At 42.0% G+C, this 20,567-nt stretch overlaps 1 protein-coding gene across 1 annotated transcript in view; it reads right to left on the reverse strand.

Moving 5' to 3' along the window:
* LOC111227870 (triple functional domain protein-like) overlaps positions 1-11,152 on the reverse strand; it is a 66,085-nt gene extending 54,933 nt beyond the window's left edge. Inside the window, exons 1-6 of the mRNA XM_022753597.1 lie at positions 11,082-11,152; positions 9,750-9,864; positions 7,328-7,520; positions 5,819-5,923; positions 5,153-5,623; positions 4,174-4,296 (exon numbers count right to left, since the gene is read on the reverse strand). Of these exons, the coding sequence (XP_022609318.1) occupies positions 4,174-4,296; positions 5,153-5,623; positions 5,819-5,923; positions 7,328-7,520; positions 9,750-9,864; positions 11,082-11,136 (1,062 nt within the window). The 5' untranslated portion in view covers positions 11,137-11,152. The remainder of the gene's footprint in view (positions 1-4,173; positions 4,297-5,152; positions 5,624-5,818; positions 5,924-7,327; positions 7,521-9,749; positions 9,865-11,081) is intronic.
* Positions 11,153-20,567: the final 9,415 nt, after the last annotated feature.

Consider the following 20,567-nt stretch of genomic DNA (forward strand, 5'->3'; position numbering starts at 1 on the left):
GGGGGGGGGGTTATTCCTGATTTAAACCCGATGAGGACATGAGGCAAGAGTGTGAGAGAAAGACAGAGAACCCTGTTGACCCAGAAATCTATCTGTCTTGCTTTGTGAATAACAGAAGAAGATGAACAACTGTCCACAACAGCAAAACTTAACAGGCTTCCTGTCTTGCAAATGGCAAGAGAGACACAGGATGTGACAGAGGCCCCTCTTTGTTTGCTACCTAGTGTACTATAGCTACTTTGACCCCTGAGTGTCCAGTGGAAAATGTATGTCTTCAAAAATTCTAGCAATGCAAAGAAAGTTGATGTCCATAACTTCAGACCCGGCCCTACACATTCAGAAACCAGTGGGAGTTAGCTGACTGTTAGTAAACCTGCTCTATGGGAACAAATGGCTAATTCCTTTGTTTTGATTCATATTTTTTGACCTTCAAACTACTTCTTTCTCCAGAATTGTTCAAAATTCAGTCACTTTATTTTGAAGGCCAAATAGAGTATAAATAAATAGCTCTCTGTAGTTACCTCCTGCATCAGTGTCCTTTGAGGCAGGAAGGGTTATGTTTCTAAACTGAGCTCGGAGGTTTCACTACTGAGAAAACAAGCAAATGAGCAATGAGTGGACACCTGCTAGAAGAGGAAAACCATAACCTTACTGCACATGTGCTCTAACATGAAGTGAAACACCGATTTGACTTTGTGTTGGCTGTAAGTTTTGAACCTAAAAGTTTGACACAATGTTTTGCCAGATCAGTCTCCTGGTAAAATCACTGTCCACAATTGTCCCGCTTAAAAAAAAAGGAGAAGCCACCTGAACAATGACAACCCCAGCTTTGAATAACTGTCACTGTTCACTGGTGGACTTGTTATCTCACAGATCAGTTCCACTACAGCCAGCTCTCCAGAGTTCACTGGGACTGTTCTGCATCTCTATGAAAATATCTTGTCTACAAACTGAAGGCAAATCACCTCTGTGCCCTCAGGGCTGTTTGCCATTTTTCTTCTGCTCAACAGTTTGGGGCACTAAAATGATCACTTGTGCAGCTTGTATAACCTGCATTGTGCACATATGTTGTATTTTTTTTATTTTTTTGTGTGTTTAGCATTTTTGTCATCTATTCCTATTTGTTAGTGTTATTACCCAGTTTCCCCACAAAGATCCTAAATGTTTCATGACTGCTTTTCTAGGCTCTATATATGTAATAGTATATAGACTGTAATGTTGTATAAATCATTATAACAACAAATACCAGTGACTGCAGCCATTACAGAACACAATCAAACCACCATCCCAGTTGGGTAACGTACATATTCAAATTTAAATTGCTTAGTGTCCAGCAGGCAGATTGTTTTGCCAGATTGTTTTGCTGGGAATGACCTGTTCACAGTGAATTATAAAGTGCTTGAGGTGAGGATGAGATTTTCTGATTATTGTGCCCGTGTGTACATGTCTACATGTGCACACAAGTGTATCTATGAAAAACTTATGGGTATAAACTGACACAATCTTAATCAGCAACTTTATTTTGCCTTCGCAGCAGCAAATGAAAGGGAATTTGTTCCATTTGGATAACAAGGTCTTAGAATAAGGGGCTTGCAGCATCCCACTCTCCTTGACCTGCACAAATAATTCTCTTCTACTTCTTAGAGTATGTTTTTCAGGGTTATTTTGTGCAATTCATTCCTGCTTTTTAACAAATCATCTGCTGTACACAGTATATATATATGTCTGACTCCATACAGGGCAGGTTAAAGAAGTCCAAGAGAGAGCAAGAATTTCTTCTGGTTTTGCAAAGCCAAGAAAATCTACTTTTGAGCTTGTAGTGGAGCTTGTAGTGGAGAGCTACACACTGTATTGGCTGTGGTTTTTCTCGCTGTGCCAGAATAATAAAATGGATTTGGAGAATTTATAACTGGATGTTGTGATTTAGGAAAGATTAGCAGTGGAAGAAATTGGTAGTTGGCCACATTTTAATATGTTTTATCTTGTTTAAAGAATTTGGATTTATCAGTTCAATTAGTAAAAGTCAATTCTAATTCAAGGTATAGTATAAAATAATGTCCCTTTACGCTTGACATGAGAATAGAGCATTCCCTGTGGTTTAAAAGCAAAAGCTGCAACCTTCAAGAAGTGAATGGAAAAAATATTTCCTGGTGATTGATTGTGAATCACGTTTGTTTTCTCATTGTCAAAATATTTAAAGAATCTACAGCATTCCTACTTTAAGTCCTAGGATATGGCTGTTCATGAGCTGTCCCCACAAAATGTCTTAGTATGTGTAAAATGGATCTTTCACTGTTAACAAAATGAAGAAAAAGAAAACAACACAAAAAGAAACTCCTTCATTCTCAAACTCTATTTGTAAAGTGCTGTAACATAACTTCATCTGCTGAGACATTCATGACATATCGCTCCATAACTGCAGTCACCATTAGCATTTAGACCTTGATTCAAGCTGATGATGCCTGATAGAAAAACTGAGAAAACAATGTTAATGCAGACCGGCGATGCCAGTGTTGATTCAGTGGAAGCTGGCAAACATGTAATTGTGTTGTTTCACCTTGTTTTTACTCTCCCATAAATTTTCACGTGTTTTGGAAACACACACAGAAACAAGAGGACACAGGCAGTATCTCTACATGAGCATGAACACACACGCACACACACACTAACACGCACACACCCCTGACACTGTGTATTTCCATCCAGCCAAGCAGGCGAGAGGAAGGGGAAACGCTGCTTCCTGTGGAAGAATGGGTGGAGGGGGCGGTGGTCACTCTGAGTGTATCCAACTTGTGTGTGTGTGTGTGTGTGTGTGTGTGTGTGTGTGTGTGTGTGTGTGTGTGTGTGTGTGTGTGTTGTGAATATTTGTGTGAGTTTATACTGCAGTTCCATCTGTCCTCTCTACTACTGTTGTCTCAGGGGTTATTGGTTCATCTCAACCCGCAGTTGTTGACACAACTGGCTTTGGGCGGTCACTGAAGCTGCCCATGGGCCCTCATGTTGACACTGCTCACTGCGAATGGTTCCTAACAACAGTGAGACAGTGAGTGGGAGGATATAGGCCATGGACCCTGCTCTCCCCTGGCTACACTTTTGTCAAACTAACAATAGCAACAGTGAGAGCAAAAAAATATATGGTTTAATATCTTTGCCTGTTAGTGTTGGGTTGATTTTTTTGTTCCAATCAGAGGTAATGGTCTGTACATGTTTAATTAGTTTTTAATTTTCTTTTTTTTAAGTTTAGTTAGTTTCAAAACCAATTACATCTTTGTGTATCCTTGTTAAATTTCAGATGGATGGTCTAATTGCTTAATTATATTTGCCAAAAAGGCATCATTAAAAGGTAAAGGGGTACTACAGATGACTGATGACAGGATGGTGTTGTCAACTAGGCAATGCAATACGAAAAATGCAATAGTATGACAATATAAGAGAGTTAGGGCAGAGAACAGTTGGTGGCAGGTGGAGGACAAAGAAGAAGGAAGGATCAGTATCTTTGTAGTCAGCAAAACCATTAGGTTAAAGGTTTTGATAAGAGCTGGCAGAGCAGAACACAGTATGACTGCAGGGTTGATACAGTATAATGCCCTCAGTTTCACTTATTAGTCAGCAGCAGAGCCCCACACACTACAGTAAGGTACAGGAGGGCAGGGAGGGGCGTGGAGCAGAGCAGCAGAGGGCAGCAAACAGCTACGGGAGGGGCACAGAGGCAATATGGGTCAATTATGGGAACAGCATTGTGACAAGACGTGACAGAGTGGGGCAGAGTGGGGCAGAGTGGAAAACAGCTGAATAATATGAGCGAGACAGTGGCAGGAGAGAAAATATCAGTCTGCAGCAAGTCACAGCCCAAGGGAGAAGATGGTTTGGGACAAAGGCTGTGAAAAGGAAGAGACGCATGTTTGTGTGTGTGTGTGTGTGTGTGTGTGTGTGTGTGTGTGTGTGTGTGTGTGTGCGTGTGTATTGTGTGTGATCGTGATGTGTTATGTGTGTGTGTGTGTGTGTGTGTGTGTGTGTGTGTGTGTGTGTGTGGGGTGGTTTTACAGCGGTGGGAGGCTTTAGTCTATTGCTATGAATGACAGTAATGATGATAGTTTGTGAATGCATCGCCCGTGTGCGAGTGTGCTTCTGTGCTTGTGTGTGCGCAAGACGGAGACAAAGGCAGCGTCTTACCATGCAGTTCATCGCAAAGTGGTTGTGCTGGGTCTGCAGCTCCACAGCGTGCTGGTGGTTCCCTCCGATCTCTGTGTAACTGGTGAGGAAAAGGCCCTTGTTGTGCATGATCCAGTCGAACATCTGCACATGGGAGAGGGGGGAGAGAATACCGCTCATCACTCCTCACTGCACAGGCGTCTACAGACTAGTGTCCACTGTGCTTGACCCTTTATTAATGTGGCAGCGTGTTCTGTCTGTGTTCCCTCTATCTACATGTTTGCTGTATGGAAAAGGTGTGTTTAATTACAGCTCTGGCATGTTCCATAGCAGGCCTCTGCATTTGCCTCCAGCTCTGCACAGTTCATATAGCTGCATTTCTCAGCCCCAGACATGCAACATCACACTCTCCTGAAACACTGACGACATACAGGCACACACTCACACATTCATTTACTCTAACACACAGCTCAAACAATATTTGAGCAAGATACAAAATAGGGCCTGAGTACACACAGAAACATACACTTACTCTTACACTACCAAAAAAAACTTTTAAAATTATAAATCCACAAGTAGTTTTTAACTACGTGTGGATAAGAATTTATATCAGGATATTGTAAATAACCTTCTGTCAACAATAGTTTTACCTCATCTGTTAAGCTTTTACTACGATATACATACACAGCTTTGTTAATCTGGCCTACATGGGGATGAAAGTTGATCTGAGGACTTAAATGTTTGGATTAATGTAATGTTTTCAAATACCCAGCTAAGACTGGCATGCATGCATGCTCACGCATCAGATTAGCTCCTGTGAGACCTGAAATACCTGTATGTATGGAGAAGTAAAATGTAGCACTGGCACATATTAACAGAAGCACCACAGGGCAAAAAGGTGAACAGGCAGTAAACCAATTAACTTAATCTTAAAGATGTAATTATTATCATGTTGAAATAGAATAGGATAGAATAGGATAGAATAGAATAGCACCCTGACCTTCTCAGCATCCTGTTCAAACAGTCGCAGCTGGAAACACTGGTCCAGCTTCAGCTTCCTCATGTGCCACAGCTGCTGCAGGTTCTGGCGTGTCCCATGCAGCTTATCCAACAAACCCGTCACTTTAGCCACCAGGTTGTGAGCATCTGCATGTGCGTGAAACCCGTGATGATGGTCGTTGGAATCTCCGCTAGCTCCTCCAGCCCGGTTACCATACCCGCTTTCACCACCACTCCCACCCCCTGCAGTTTGTGACTGTAGCCTTTGGAGCAGCCTTCGTCCCTGTGTGTCGAGCTCCTCTACTGATGCCTTAGTGGCCCTTTTCTTCAGCGCAGCGTGTTCTTCCATAAGCCTCCGAGCCCCCTCCAGGTCCCGCGGGAGATCACGCTGGGACAAAGTTTCCTGGAGCTCCTCAAGGCGTGCCAGAGCCCGCGTTGCATCGCTGGCAAAGGTCTCAAATGAGAGTCGCACCTGAAATGAAAGTTAAAAGTAACCTGCATTTTCCAAAGTGGAAATACTATTGAGTTTAATTAAGTATTAGCAAAAGACAAGACTCAATGTTAAGCCCTCTTCTGCTTTTTTCTTAATTGGACAAACAGAGGCCTCCAGTCAAAGACTGGTGTTTTCTGTGTGTCATCTAAAGACCAAAAGGAAGAGAGAACAAACCTCGATCCAGTCATCATGGTTGTACTCTAAGCTGCCCTCGAAGTCAGCTGTCAGCTGGGATGGGTCCACAATCTTGGTTAAACCCTCTAAGGAGACCATCACCGTCTGGTGTAGGTAAGTGTGTGAGGGACAAATGGAGCAGGAAGAGACAATAATGAGGCAGAAGATGTGAAAAAAGTGTGATTGCAGGAATGGACAAAGGAAGGGTAAGGAAGACAGACAGAGAGAGAGAGAAAGAGAGAGAGAGAGAGAGAGAGAGAGAGAGAGAGACCACCACAATTTACGTCATCATCAGCATCATATTCAAAACTAATCAATCAACATTACGCTTAGCTCTGTATGACTCAAACAGCTGATCCGCGGCGTAATACAGTGCGCACCGTAGTTGTGCTTATACATAGTAACACTGTAGTGCAATTGCTGAGAAAATCTAGTTCCAAAGGAAAGGGCTGTTTGACAACAACATAAAGCAGTGAAAATATTCAAAATAAAGTGCAAATTCTGGTGGCTATCTATTGTAGCTAAAACATGTTTTTGCAGCTGGCCCCATCAACAGCAGCACAACGCTCAGCTTCCGTGCCAGTTCTTCCAGCTGCTTCTCTAAACTGGTAGGGCACCGATCTGAATCTACTGCAGGTAATACACGGACTATGTATGACTACCTCACACAGCTCCACGTCAAATAACCTGAACCATCACTTTAACATGTCTAAATATTTCACACCATTAAACCCGGATTACGTGAGGAATGTGCAGAGTCAGAGGATCCACATATCAACTGTTTAGATAGGTGGCGTTACCAAAACGGACGTTCCAGACAATACAAGCAGTGTTCATGTTATCATTAATAAGGTGGAAATACACAGATATAAGCCCTTAGGAAATAAAAACAGAAACTGCTGAGGTTCGCTAGAAATAAACAAAGAAAATACCAAATAAACGGTCAGATTTTGGGGCTGGAGTCTGTCTGACTTCTCTCCTGTATAGATGCTCAACAGACTCAAACCAACGACCTTGTGGGAATAATCATGTCTCACTCACATACAGTACAGCACTTATGTGGCATAATAAAAACAACAAACAAACAAACAAAAAAAAAGTGGCTTGTCCAAACCCAAGTCACTACAGTTGGGATGAAATGCTTCGCCATGTCCTATATATCCTGTTTCCATAGTAACTGGGTCAGTACTAAATATACCAGCACCACATGCCCACACGGGACAGAATAGTGCCACTGTCACTGAGCAGCAGTCCAATTAGACCTGATAAATTAAGATGGGTGGCTATGCTAAACTAACTACAACCCTAACAGCTACAACAAATTGTTCATCTTCAACTGTATTGAAATATATTGTAATCAGCACTGCCAGTATTTTCATCTCTTGTTGAAAACAATAAAATAATCTTAAGCCTATAAATTCAAAAGAGACTAATACTAATACTAATGGTTCATGTACAACATCCACAACAACAAAAACCAGGCTAGTTATGTTAAAAAGTGTCCCCTACCTCAAATTCAAACTTGGAGCTGCCAAAGTTGGTCCTCTGTTTCTGCCAGAAGTTGTCTGGCTTGATGATGAGAGCGACGTGGATACAAGAAGGGAAAGACTCCTGAAGGATCTTCAGCAGAGGCTTGATGCTGTCCCACTTAGAACCGCGCATGTCCACAATAACTGTGAACCCATGTCTGGCCACCTCCTCACTGTAGAAACACAAATAAAGAGGTCAGATTCCAGGATAAAGAGCAAATTAACGCAGGAGGGGGTATATTACTTTAATATGATTTCATAATGCTAACATGAAACCATTAGGGCAGCTTGGAATAAAAAACGGTAACAAGCAAAGGACAAAATCAATCAGATGTGACTGATTTGTGACTGCATGAGCTAAAAAAAACAACGTCAATCTCTTGCGTTGCATCATCAGTCCTGCCCATGCAACAGAAATAGAGACAATAAAACCGCATAACAGAAAAAAGACTCATTGTAAAAAAAAAAATGTGTCTCTTCTAAGTGTGAAGATGCCAAAATGAAAGATTTAAATCAAAAATCCTGTGCAAATCTCCAGAGTATCCGGGGAGGAAAAAAAATTAAAACATTCAAGCGTTGAAATTTCCACTGCTGCTTACCAGGAGTCGTGCTGCTGTATAAGTCCATAAAAGGTTGTTTCTCAGTGTTAAAGGCTTTAATCTCAATGTGTCTCGCTAGGACACAGAAACAGACGCAGGCCCTCCTGCTCTAACTCACTCTGACCTCACTCTCTGAAAACAGATCGGCCGCCAAATGGGTAGAGAAAAACAGAGTGGGGAGGGGGAAGAGGAGAGGAGAGGGGACGAGAGAGAGAGAGCGAGAGAGAGAAAGGGAGGGAGGGAGGGAGGGAGAGAGACAGATGCAACAGAAAAAGGGGAAAGACAGAAAAGTATTTGGACAGGAGAAAGAGCAATCAAGCTGATGAGAAGAGGCTGACCTCCTTCTGAGTTAGTGACACTTGATTCCTTCTCAGCCTCAAACTGGACGGTTGATCACCTCTGTCAGATCTCTTACTCTCTCTAGTCTAACCTCTTCACGCAGTTCCTTAAGAGTTGAGCCTGAGAGTCTTTGTGCACAAGCTACGACCGGTATGTCTGGATTCACAGCGAAGTACTTCTCTTTCACCTTGTGTTTTCAGAGAAAAGCACTACAAATAAAATCTTTAATATATTCAACATAGTATGTATTTAAATAAAGAATACATTGTACATTTTATTAATGTTATTAATGTTTTATTCAAACATTCTATTTAGTTTAATTTCCAAAAACTCCAACTAATGTAACATAATAGAATGTAGTTCGTAAAGTAGTTTGTTCTTCTTTTGTTGTTCTTGGACAGAATTGCAATCTATGATCTATGAAGGGAGATAAAACAAAAGTTGTGAAATAAAAAAGTCAATATACTCAGACTCAGAATATTTTAGATTTTGCCTCGGATATCCCAGAACCCCCCACAAGGAGCCCTGAAGAAACCTGGACCCAATTCTTTGCAGTGACCTAGAGCACGTCTCGCCTCAACACAACTCTCCAAACTCTACTGTGAAAAAGACTTTAGACTGCAAAGCACTAGAAAGTGCAGCAACGGAGAGATCAGAAGCAGCAGGACACAAGAGTGCAAACTTCCCTCCGAGCCAATCACAACTGACTCCAAACAGAACAGCCTGGAGCTAAGTGTTAAATGCGAAGGAAAGGTGCTTCTCTGCACAGAACTACAGAGTAGTAGTACACTGAAAGAATATCCTGTGGCTAGACACAGTGCGTACTTCCTGGAGCAGTTTTTAGATGCTGGCCCAAACAATAACACAGCGAACTGTGAAACAGGGAAGAAAAGACAACAGTCCGAAGAAGAAAAAACTAGTGTGACTAGTGTCTCCATGCAGCTTTGTTTGATCAGAACTGACCCACTCTAACCAGACATTATCAATAGCAGAGAGAGAGAGAGAGATGTTACTAAACAGGGATGAATGGTAACCTACATATAGTAAAAGACTGTTAGCTTTTTAGCATTTTCTAGAGAGTGAAGAGGAAATGAAAGGGGAGAAAAAATAGGAAACGGGGGGTTGAATCTTCACAGAGAATCCAAAATAAAACCATCCCAGCTCTTGTAGCCTCAGGTTATGCCTCAGCATTTTAAATCCAAACAAGGTGGGAAAGTCTGACACAAAGAAGGTGATGAGATGTGTGTGAGTGTGTCTGCATGAGAGGCCAAGATGAGGAGTCTGTTTCAAATTAACCCAGGATCAAGAACAGGGTCTATAAGTCAATGCATGTGCATATGATTGTGTGTGTGCATGTCCACAGTTGAATCCTCCACTGAAACCCTCTGTGTGTGTGTGTGTGTGTGTGTGTGTGTGTGTGTGTGTGTGTGTGTGTGCGTGTGCGTGTGTGACTACATTTCATACCTGGGAATAGTAGCCAGGTAGGCTATGAGCCTGCGCAGGTCTTCGGGTCGTATTCTGTCGTGGTTGCTCCGTGCTGGAAAGGTGAGAACAGGACCTCCACGTCTGTCTCTGCCACCTTTGGGCAGAAATAAGATGACAAAAAAGGTCATTACATAACAGCTACTTCCCATGTAGACAATGCTTATCCACTGTAGCCAGGTCTGGGTTTTTTTTTCCCTCATTCATGTTGTGAAAGGCTTGAGCAGCCAGAGACACAGATGCCCAGGATATATCAGTGCTCCACACAGAACTTTCAGCCATTATACCAAGCAGAATAAATAAACAGACTAATTTTAATTTTAAAATACAGTCATTTACCTTCAGCTACACAGTCTGATGCTACACGGTTTAAGTAGGAAAACCTACAGAATACCACCCCGACAAGATGTAAAGTGACTGCCACAGTGTTCTGAGATGACAGCAGCTAATTTGTATGGGTACCATCTGTGAATATGTCTGCAGTTAGTCATGGCTATTCTGAGTCAAATTGAAGGGTCAGGGGTCAAATTAGTCTCACGATGACAAGGCTAGTAATAGCCTTTCAGTCAGACTGCAGCAATAAACTACACCAACTGTTAATGAACAGAGAAAAACACTCTCTCAGACTCACTTACAATTATGGCAATGCCTGTGCAGTTAACAGTAATGAGGTAAAGGTCGGGTCAGAACCATGACGAGTCAGAAACAGTTCAGAGAAATAAGCAGGGACACATAAATAACCTAACAAGTAGCAATTACGGTGAAGGAAATTGGAGTATTCAACAAAATGATAGCCATGCTGCTCTGTTGTGACATTTAGGGGACATACAATATGTGTACTGTGTGTGTACCATGTCTTTCAAGCACAAGCGCAACAACGACTTGTAACCGTGTGACTGTGCATGACTTCAGGTACTTAAATAAACAATTAAAGATGTTATTTATGCTGCAAAATAAAATAGGTGTTGTGTTGATTCACTGACACTCAACTGGGCATGTTGCACTGTGTGACACTGAACTGTCAGAATGATCTTGATATGACTTCATCTTAATTCACACAGTTGTCTCTTCTGTTGAATTTCTCTCGCATCAGCACACAAGCACAGCAATGCACGACTGACACAAAACCTACTGCCTTGCAAGGTCTCTTCAACAATAAAGATACAATTTCTCCTTCAAATAGATAAAAGAAGGAGTTTGAAATTCTGGTTCAAAAACAGATACAGTCAAATTTGGAAGGACTGGTTGAGGAGCAAGTTTTAATGAGTGGGCTACAGTGCTGATATCATATCAGTGAAATCCGCTGTAACTCACCTGAGAGAAAGGCCACCTTCTCCTTGAGGATGGGAAGCACATCAATGGCCTTCATATCCTCATTGCGATGAAACCCTAAAAGACACAGAGAAAAGCACAGAGAAGTCAGAAAGGCAGCAAGTTCCCAACCAAAATCAGACAAACAGAAACAGCGAACTGGTCAGCAAAGCAGTGGCAGTTACGCCAGTATTAATCTTTTTTTCTTTTTACTTTCACACCTATTTGGCTCGCAGGATGTGATATATTTAGTATGTGCTGAGTTGAGTTGAGTGTTTGCTGATAATGCCTCCAATTTTAGCTGACCAGGCATACTGCATGTTTTAATCCACATGACCTCAATCAAGCTTATTAAACATATTTTTTTTTTAAAAACTCAATCCACTTTCTTTGACAGACTGGAGCCTATAAAAGGCAACATCACTGTACTATAAGCCTTGATATACACCGTTAACAGAACCTGTTCAGCTGCATTTCACAAAAACACAACCTTATATTTCATAATGAGTTCACTTGGTGTGTTGATATCAATGGACCAAACTGTAGAGCAGAGCAACTGAAAAACATGAATAAGTATGACAAGACAAGCAATGGTATTGTCATTAGTCCCAAGCAATTAGAAGCCTGGTATACTTAGGATTTTCCACCATGGTCTTGTTACGGTATGTTCTTCTAATGACAACTCTTTTGCCTCGCCTCCTCAACAGATGGCACACTGGTTAATACCAGGAAGCAAGATGGTGCAATTCAACACACACAGACAAACACACACCAACTGACTTCTATCTCTTTGGTGTGTCAGAGCAGTCAGTCATGAAGACAACTGACTTAGACAGTCGACTGAACAGAATAATGTAGGGATGTGACATACTGTCAAATATCATACCATGTTTCTGATAAAGGGCTTTTATTCAAGTACAGTCCATTCTCATTTGAGTAATATCACAGATTCTCTATCACTGCCACAATGCACAACATTATGATCGCTAAATAAAAAAAGAAACAAACAATTATAAAAATGTGGCAAATGAAAATGCGAAAAACAAAAGCACTGGAAAGCAGGAAAGCACAATAATGTATAGCAGAACACTATAATGCAGCAGTTAGTAAAAAAAAAAAAATACATCAGCTGTGATATTGACTGCTCTGACCACTGAATACTTGAATACAAGTGAAGAGGTGGGGGAGAGCGCCTCTCTGCAGATGCAGTTAGCTGATGATGTCATCAGATAAACGTCATCATGCTGTGAGTCATCTCTCTCACATTTTTACACACACACACACACACACACACACACACAGAAGCACATGAGCGACACAAGGGAGCATGTGATAGAAGATGCATGCTAATGACAATCGTTATGTAGATTTGGTGGCTTTTCATTGTCTTATATATCATATCGTCAAACCACCAGAGTCAGATCTGACTTCATCGAACTGAACTGACTTGCATATAATGAAAATGGTTCTTAGGTCACTTAATAAGCATCAACTGCATACATTACCCTCAGGCACACTGCACTATGTTGTACCTCAAGAAGTGAAATGTTTGAATAAAGTCATAAGAGAGAAGATAATAGAGGAGAGGAGAGGAGAAGAGAAGAGAAGAGAAGAGAAGAGAAGAGAAGAGAAGAGAAGAGAAGAGAAGAGAAGAGAAGAGAAGAGAAGAGAAGAGAAGAGAAGAGAAGAGGCCTATTGAGTAATTTGAATTGAAGTATCTTATGAACTCCTTTAGGTCAGCTTAGTTAGATACAGTATTTATTATCACTACTGATGAAAACATTGAAAAAAAAATGAGAAAATGGGATGAGAAAACAATCAGGAGGATAAAAACAGTAAAATATGAAAAATATTTTTAAGCAGTGTTTTGGTAAACAGAGCTTAGGAGATGAAAAGGGAGACAAACACTGAAGAGGAAAGAAGCAAGAACTTCACACAAACACTGTGCTGCTTTGACAGTTAGAATTTAAACATTCAATCACAGTGACTATGAATGGAAATGAGCTAATCAGAATGAGGCTAGACTAATGAGTACTGAATCATACACTCTCACGCAAATACACACACATACACAAACTGAATGCCCTAAAATAAAAGTCAATCATGACTCTAAGTTCATTTTGTACAGAGGCCATAATCTGCAGCAGGAACAGCTGATTAGTCAGAGGTGAAATATCTGCTTTCAGAACTGTAATATTCTTCAGCTCACAGCTCGATACAAGCAGGGAGGGAAACAGTCAAATGAAGACATTTTTCAAAATGAGTATCATTAAACCTATCACAGCGTCTTACAGGTTGCAAATCAGTTACAACCGGAAAATATGAAGGAAAAAAAGAGATGCGACAGAATGCAAAAGTGAAGACCGACAGAAAGACAGATAGATGGATGGACTGACAGATGAAAAGATGAACGGATCAAAGGAAGATTGAGCTGGAAAGGGTCGGAGTCTTACAAAGTATGCAGGAAGAAACGACAGGAGCAGAGGAGCACAGGCGGATAATGATTCAAGCGGGAGAGCGTAGAGAAGAATATGGGGACAGACGGAACTGCAGTGTACGGCAAGACAGATAATGATACAGACAGAGGAGACTGCAGAAAGACAGACAGACAGCTAAATAACTCCTACAGGTTTTAATGGCTCCTGTAATATCGATTTCATCCACGGTCTGAGGGAGTTAGGAGCAGCAGTCAGGCTTGGATGACAGCGCATTAGCTCGCGGTGGGAAGTGGCCGGACTGGACACAACCTGACTCACGGATAATGTCACAACCAGCTGAGACGAGATGGGACCGGGGTAGCAATAACGGTTCCATTCTCTCTCCACGGCTGGCGAGGAGAGTAGAAGGGGGAGAGACAGGCCCTCGCAATCCACACACGCAGTTTTTATGATCTGTTGCTGCTGACTGTCTCTTTATAACCTGCTGCACCTGTTTCTCACCCAATCCCCCACCCCACCCCGCCCCACACCCCCTCCTCTGTCTGTCTCTCACTCACAGAAAGGGCAGGTGTGTGTGTGTGTGTGTATATGTGTGTGTGTGTGTCTCTATGTGTGTGTGTGTGTGTGTGTGTGTGTGTGTGTGTGTGTCTGTGTGTGTGTGTGTGTATATATGTGTGTGTGTGTGTATATATGTGTGTGTGTGTGTATGTGTGTCTCTCTGTGTGTGTGTATATATGTGTGTGTGTGTGTATATATGTGTGTGTGTGTGTGTTGCGAACATCAACAGTACAGGGCACAAGCAACCAGAAACAATACTCCCACTTTTGCACTTAGTGTGTTGTTAGCACATGTGTGTGTATTTCCTGTGAAGTGTGCCCAGACACATTCCTCACTGTGGCGGTTTATGTAAGATACTGGGGCTGGCACAAAGCCAACACTGACCTCTGTTATACTGCTGCAGCCCTGCTAAAACTGCAGTTTGGCTCCGGAGCTTGAAACAAGTTGCATATTTTAATGCTGTAAGATTCCACATAAAGTTTTCTATGGCCATAAAAAAATAAAAAGACAGCAACAAAATATAAACAGCTGCTGGTGTAAGGAGTAAGTTGCTTCCATATTATGACGGCCCATTGCTTGCGGGTGATGTCAACACAGTAAAATAGGCACAATGCTCCAAGTGCACATACAACCTCAGAGCCTCTCCTAATTTGAGTCATGTTTATATGCAGCAATAACCCATACGATATCCCAGAGAGCTAAAATATTACCCTACACACTGTGATTCATGAAATGCCATCCTCGCCTCTCGCTATACACACTAACGCACCAGAACACACAGGCACGCACGACAATCTCCTCTCTTCACTACACACCCTCATTTACAAGTCTGCTGAGCATGAAATAAAGCTTTTCAATCACAGACTGCTTGTTCATAACACACTTGTACTGAGAGCAATCCATTTTACTGGCAGCCTGCACTCAGTGCCCTGGAAAATGAGGCGAAATGTTCGTCCAAGAAATAAGGTTTTTGCAGTTTTTGCTTTTTTTGTCTTTCTAATTATTATTTCCAAATCTAGATTTCAAAGGCGGAAAATGGAGAAGAAAAGCTAGGGAGTCTTTTTTTTCAGTGCTCACTGTGACACATTCATCATTGCATATCTACATATGACAGGAAGTACAAGGTGACAAGCGCAAGATGAAAAGATCACCTGCACACATGACAGGTAGTGGATCATTTAGATATAAGATATACAGGAGCGGTGGATGCCTGACTGTCATTTATGACACATATAGTACATGGATATTCACATGTGTACTTACTCTCTCCCTGCACATTTACTAATGGAGACATCCTGTGCATACATCCATCACAGGGACAATGATAGTGTCATGTGGAGTATTTTTGTGCGTGGGCCCGCTTGACAACATATCATGTATCATAAATGATAATGGTCTTGCCTTTGAGCTGTGCACCTCAACACTTGTCAAAGTGGTAATTTGCATTGCACCCAGACAGTCAAATGATTTGTCCCCAACATTGTAGCTTTTTTCCATATAATATATATGCAATAACAATTCAGAGTCCAAAACAGTGAAAGGCTGCAGGAAGAATTCAAAAAACTAAATGTATTTGTCTCCTCTTGTCTTGTCAGAGGGAAACAGGCAAAAAAGAACCTGGAGACAAATGGACACTAGTTTTCTTTTCCCACAACTCTGCAAAATACCACCATGGGCTATCATTCATCATGTGTCTTCACCTGCACAGTCATGGACCTTAGATGTACAGTCAGGGTTTGTCCAACCACATGCAAATTGGAGTTGCAGTTAACCCAGTTTATACTAGTGCAAACGTAGTCTGCTCAGTGATGGCAGCAACTTGTTTAATTGTGTGTTTTTTATTCTGCTTAAAGGTCAGTCAACCCTTTTGGTTTAGCAGTGACATTTTACTACAGCACACAACCACAGAATACTGAGGTGAAGACGCAAAATTGTAGCTTTCATTTAACTCCAAGACCCAGAATGACTAAGCCTATACATGCGACTGAATGGTGCTCGTGCTTGGTTTCAAAATCATTTCCCAGTCTATATTTATGCAAAGCTTGATTTCAAAGTCACTGTGAAAACATTTCACATGCACCTAGAGCAGCGAGTACACTGCGCTCGACTCCTGCTGCTCGGCACGAATTTAGAAAGCAAACAGAGACGGAGCAAGAGGCGGCGACACAGATTCACTCAGCTCAAGCCTTCTTCTTGTCTTTGTAACTCCACAAGGATTGTGCCCTAAATCCTTAAATTGCAGAGGCCGTACGACAGGACACGGCACAGAAAGTATGCCAATCCATTTCCCTTTGCCCTCCTAACTCCAGACTCACATGCTGATCCGAACACACTACTACAGAACAGATTGTGTTCGTGCCTTGTGTCAATTCTTCACACCACAGATTGAAAACATCCCACATCTTTTAGTATCCAAACTGGGTTGCAGACTTGTTTCTAGAGGGCTTTAATGAATTGTAATAGGGACTGAAAGTTGCTAATTTTAGATCAGAATGGAACAAGTTTATAAACCCCTGACCAAAATTGTAGCATGTGCAGGGATAAACAAAACCAATTTCACTTACATGCATCATAACCCCAAAATGAACACAACTGCACATTTGTGTCGTCTTTCCACAGCACGTCGGAGCAGGCGGCCTTGGCGCTCAGTGCCAACCCCCTTTGTTTCCGGTCTTTTAGACCGCAGGCTAGACTGTACATGGTGCATCTGCGCAGCCTGGCACGCCGCATGATGCCAATCCTCTGGATCATAACCTCGTAACCTCAAGCTCAGAGCAATTACAAGCTAGGCTGTATGTGTAGTACAGCAGAACAGAGCAGGCCTGCTACATAATACTGCAGAAATACTACAGTACAACTCCCCTGGCTGTTGTCCTAACCGCTTCAGCACGAACCTGATAACACACATTCCAGCTGCCAGTGAGGATCACTGTGGTGAGATCCAGAGATTCAGAGCAGTAGTCACTATGAAATGCATCTTATACCAGCGATGTGCACCAAGCACTTGACCACTCAGCAATATTTCATAGTACAAATGCACCAAATGCCTTCGCATCATTTATTTGTAATCACAGCTGTATAAAAGTAAAGCCCTTTTAGAATTTAGTGTCTGCTATAGACACAGATTTACAGGACACGTGACTGTGATGGATTTCAGATGGCTCTTTCAGACTTCAGTCCTGGGTCAGAGCCCAGTTTGTGAACCTTACTATGAGTTTGTGTGAAAAGAGAGAACTGGGAGGCATTTGTCACACATGCTCAGCCTGGTTTGGCTCAGTCCGGCCTGACTTGGACTGGCTTAGAATGTGGGGAGCCTTTGGGAGCAGCGCAGAAACGGAGGAAGTGTGGGAGCGGACTCGTTTAGTCGGTCCTGTGCTAGCGACAGAGGGTTTATGCATTCGTCTTACTGTATGAGAGCGTGTGTGCGATACTTGTGTCCGTTTCTGCATGTGTCTTTGTTTGTGTGTGTGACCTGTGTTTCAGTCTGCTGCAGTGTGACTGACACCATTTGCAGGGGCTCTAAGAATAGTACTGCCTTTGAGAGACGGTTGTGCAACTTTATCAGATTTTTGGGTAGAACTTAACAGAACCAGACAGAAATCAGGGCACAGTCCAATGTAGATCCCACACCAAACACAAAATCTACGCACTTTCTCTCTGAAAAAGAAAGTTACATCAGCATCCTCCAGAAAAGTCTAGCCATGAGTGTCTACCACCAAGGTATTCAAGGCGGTGCTGAGGTTGTGGTGTCCACAGCTGCCGTTCATAGCGTGACACCAGCCAGATTTGTGTTTGTGGTGTTTTGTTAAAGTTTGTGTCATGATATTCAGTGTTTCAGACTCAACTCAGTGGTTATATAAAAAGTATGGAAGCTTTTTAGAAGTGAAGGGAAATCTAGCTGATTCTAGGAGTCTGACACAACCAATTACAGCTCTTTAAAAAGGTCAAACAAAAATACTGCAGTAATAAAAAAATAAAAAAAACCTACACTTACTACACTGTGGACTTCCCCAGTTTAATGTTGATCTGTAATTGTAATTCTTCAGCCATTTCACCAAAGATACAGCCTTTAGGTCTGTAACTACAGCTTGTTTTTATCTACTGACACTTTCTACTCTCATCCTCCTTCTGCCATATGAAGCTGCCACGTTGTGTACTATTTCTGCTTAACCCCCTAGTGTGCATGGGTATCCGGCTGCCATTGCCCTTCATGTTGTTGTGGGCAATATGACTGTTTAACCTAGTCTAAATGATGGGCCGTTATAAGCGGGCTGTTTGCCACGTCATGTGTGACAACCTCGACTAGAATAACAGGCAGCGTGCGCTGCCCCGGTGCAACAGGGTAATAAGATAAACAACTGGGAGCCATTTCTCTCCCTTGCTCTGCCTCTCTTTCCAGTTTTCAACTGTATATCCTTTTCATTTATTTACTTTCCTCTCTTTCACACACACACACAGACACAGAATGTCTACCCCTCCCTCAGATCCAAAGACACTTCTAGCAGCCTCTACTCTACTCTAGTTCTGTGACCTTCAGCCGGAGCTGGCAGGGGGCCTGGGGACTGTGGCGAGCTCAACTTTCATCGGGTTTCTTATATTGTTGTTACAGTGTGGCTTACAGCAAAAATAACACTTTGCTCCTACCACAACCCGTCGACCTGGATATAACCCCAAAGCACAGCAAGAAAAGGGTATGAATAAGTCATAACAAAGGGGAAGGGTAGGAAACAAAAACTTATCTGATGGTGCAGCTCTGGCACTGCGCTTAAATGTAGATTTAGGAACCTTTAACTGCAGTGTGGCACCCTCAGAAAAAGCGAAAGACCATCTCGAGATAAGATCACACCCATGGACATGTTCATGTTGAGTACTCAGTAGTTATTACTACAATATTACATGAGTAGAAAGTGCTCATGGGTCAGACCACACATCTTCGAACTCAGGCCTTAGTTTTGATCTCAGCTACACACCTGGACAGTTTCGTGACTGTATCTTGCACACTTGTGACGCTATGGTGGCGACAAAGTCTGTCCACAGACAGACGGACATGTAAACACCTGACACAGTCCTCAGAACTGTGTCTGTGTCTCCGCAACAACATTTTGCCACAATGACACACATACACACACACACACACACACAAAGACTCACAAGGTAAAAACAACACCAGCAAAAATGCCTGCTGGAACCAATGGCATCCCCCATTGAAGATTTGTCTTTATACATTTCTTCCTTGTTTAACCTCAGCAGTCGTATGAAGTCATTACACCAGCTTCAAATGCTTTTTATAGGCCATGATAAGGGCAGTGATGAACATTTACTTTCATAATCGATTAACCTGTCAATTTATTTTAATAAAAAATAATGAATAATCCTCATTACCATACCACAAGCTGACATCTTCAAACTGTTTGAGTATCTTACTCCAAAAATATAGAATTTACAAGGATGTAAAACTAGGAAAAGCAGCACATCTTCACATTTGAGAAGCTGGACCAAGAGAATGTTTGGCATTTTTGCTTGATTTAAAGGATTAATCAATATTGAAACTTGTTTTTCATCAATTTTTCTGTTTATCAGTTAATCAACTCAGCAGTAGCTATGATCACTTCAGCACTGGAGACAGATCAACCAGACCGTCCTACTGCAATATAACTGTGAAGCAAACTATACAATGAGTGTTGAAGGACAATGAGAATTATTATTTTTAATGGTTCAGTACATCACTACCTATATACCACTATATTTCAATACTTCTAAATGTAACCCTTGACCATAGTGTGATGCATATGAAATATTTATAATGGGATGGAGCGTAAACACAACAAAACCGTAGAGGATGACAGAGTGAAACAAGCATATCTTCACCTAAATGTATCCTACAGATTAAGAGCTCTCTGCTGAACAACATCTCATGATACAGAGCAGAGAGAACAGAAAGCACTGTAAATCGTGTCGACACCATTCTTATTTAGTACAGTGAGCAGCTAAGGGGCAATGCTAAGATAAACACTGGTCAGCAGTCTTATGCAAGCCAGTGAGTGCACATGTGAAGGCCATTTCACTGAGCTGTGTGTGAGAGCACTGTAGGGCACAATCAGCGGAGTTTCAGTGCTGTATAATGAACTAGTGTGCTAGTATATGTGCTTTCTAAATACTGCACTGCCACACAAACGCGCACACACACACACACACACACACACACACACACACACACACACACACACACACACTGCTGAAATATGCATGTGGTAAAAGCAGTAAGAATGATACTGAGGTGAGGTACACACCTTCAAACACACACAACCTGAAGACAGCCCGAGGATGAATGCAAGAGGCGCAAACACGTGTGACTGTCTCTGTGTGTGTGTTTGGGTGTGTAGTTGGGTGTGTAGTTGTTTCATCTGTAATGTGGTTAAGGTTGTAATCAACCTTGACAGAATATAAGTACTGTATGTGTTCTTATTATGGTGCTACAGCTGTTTTTCTATTC

This window comes from Seriola dumerili, unplaced genomic scaffold (genome assembly GCF_002260705.1).
Source record: "Seriola dumerili isolate Sdu_G_001 unplaced genomic scaffold, Sdu_1.0 BDQW01000191.1, whole genome shotgun sequence".
In the NCBI taxonomy this organism is placed as follows: Eukaryota; Metazoa; Chordata; class Actinopteri; order Carangiformes; family Carangidae; genus Seriola; species Seriola dumerili.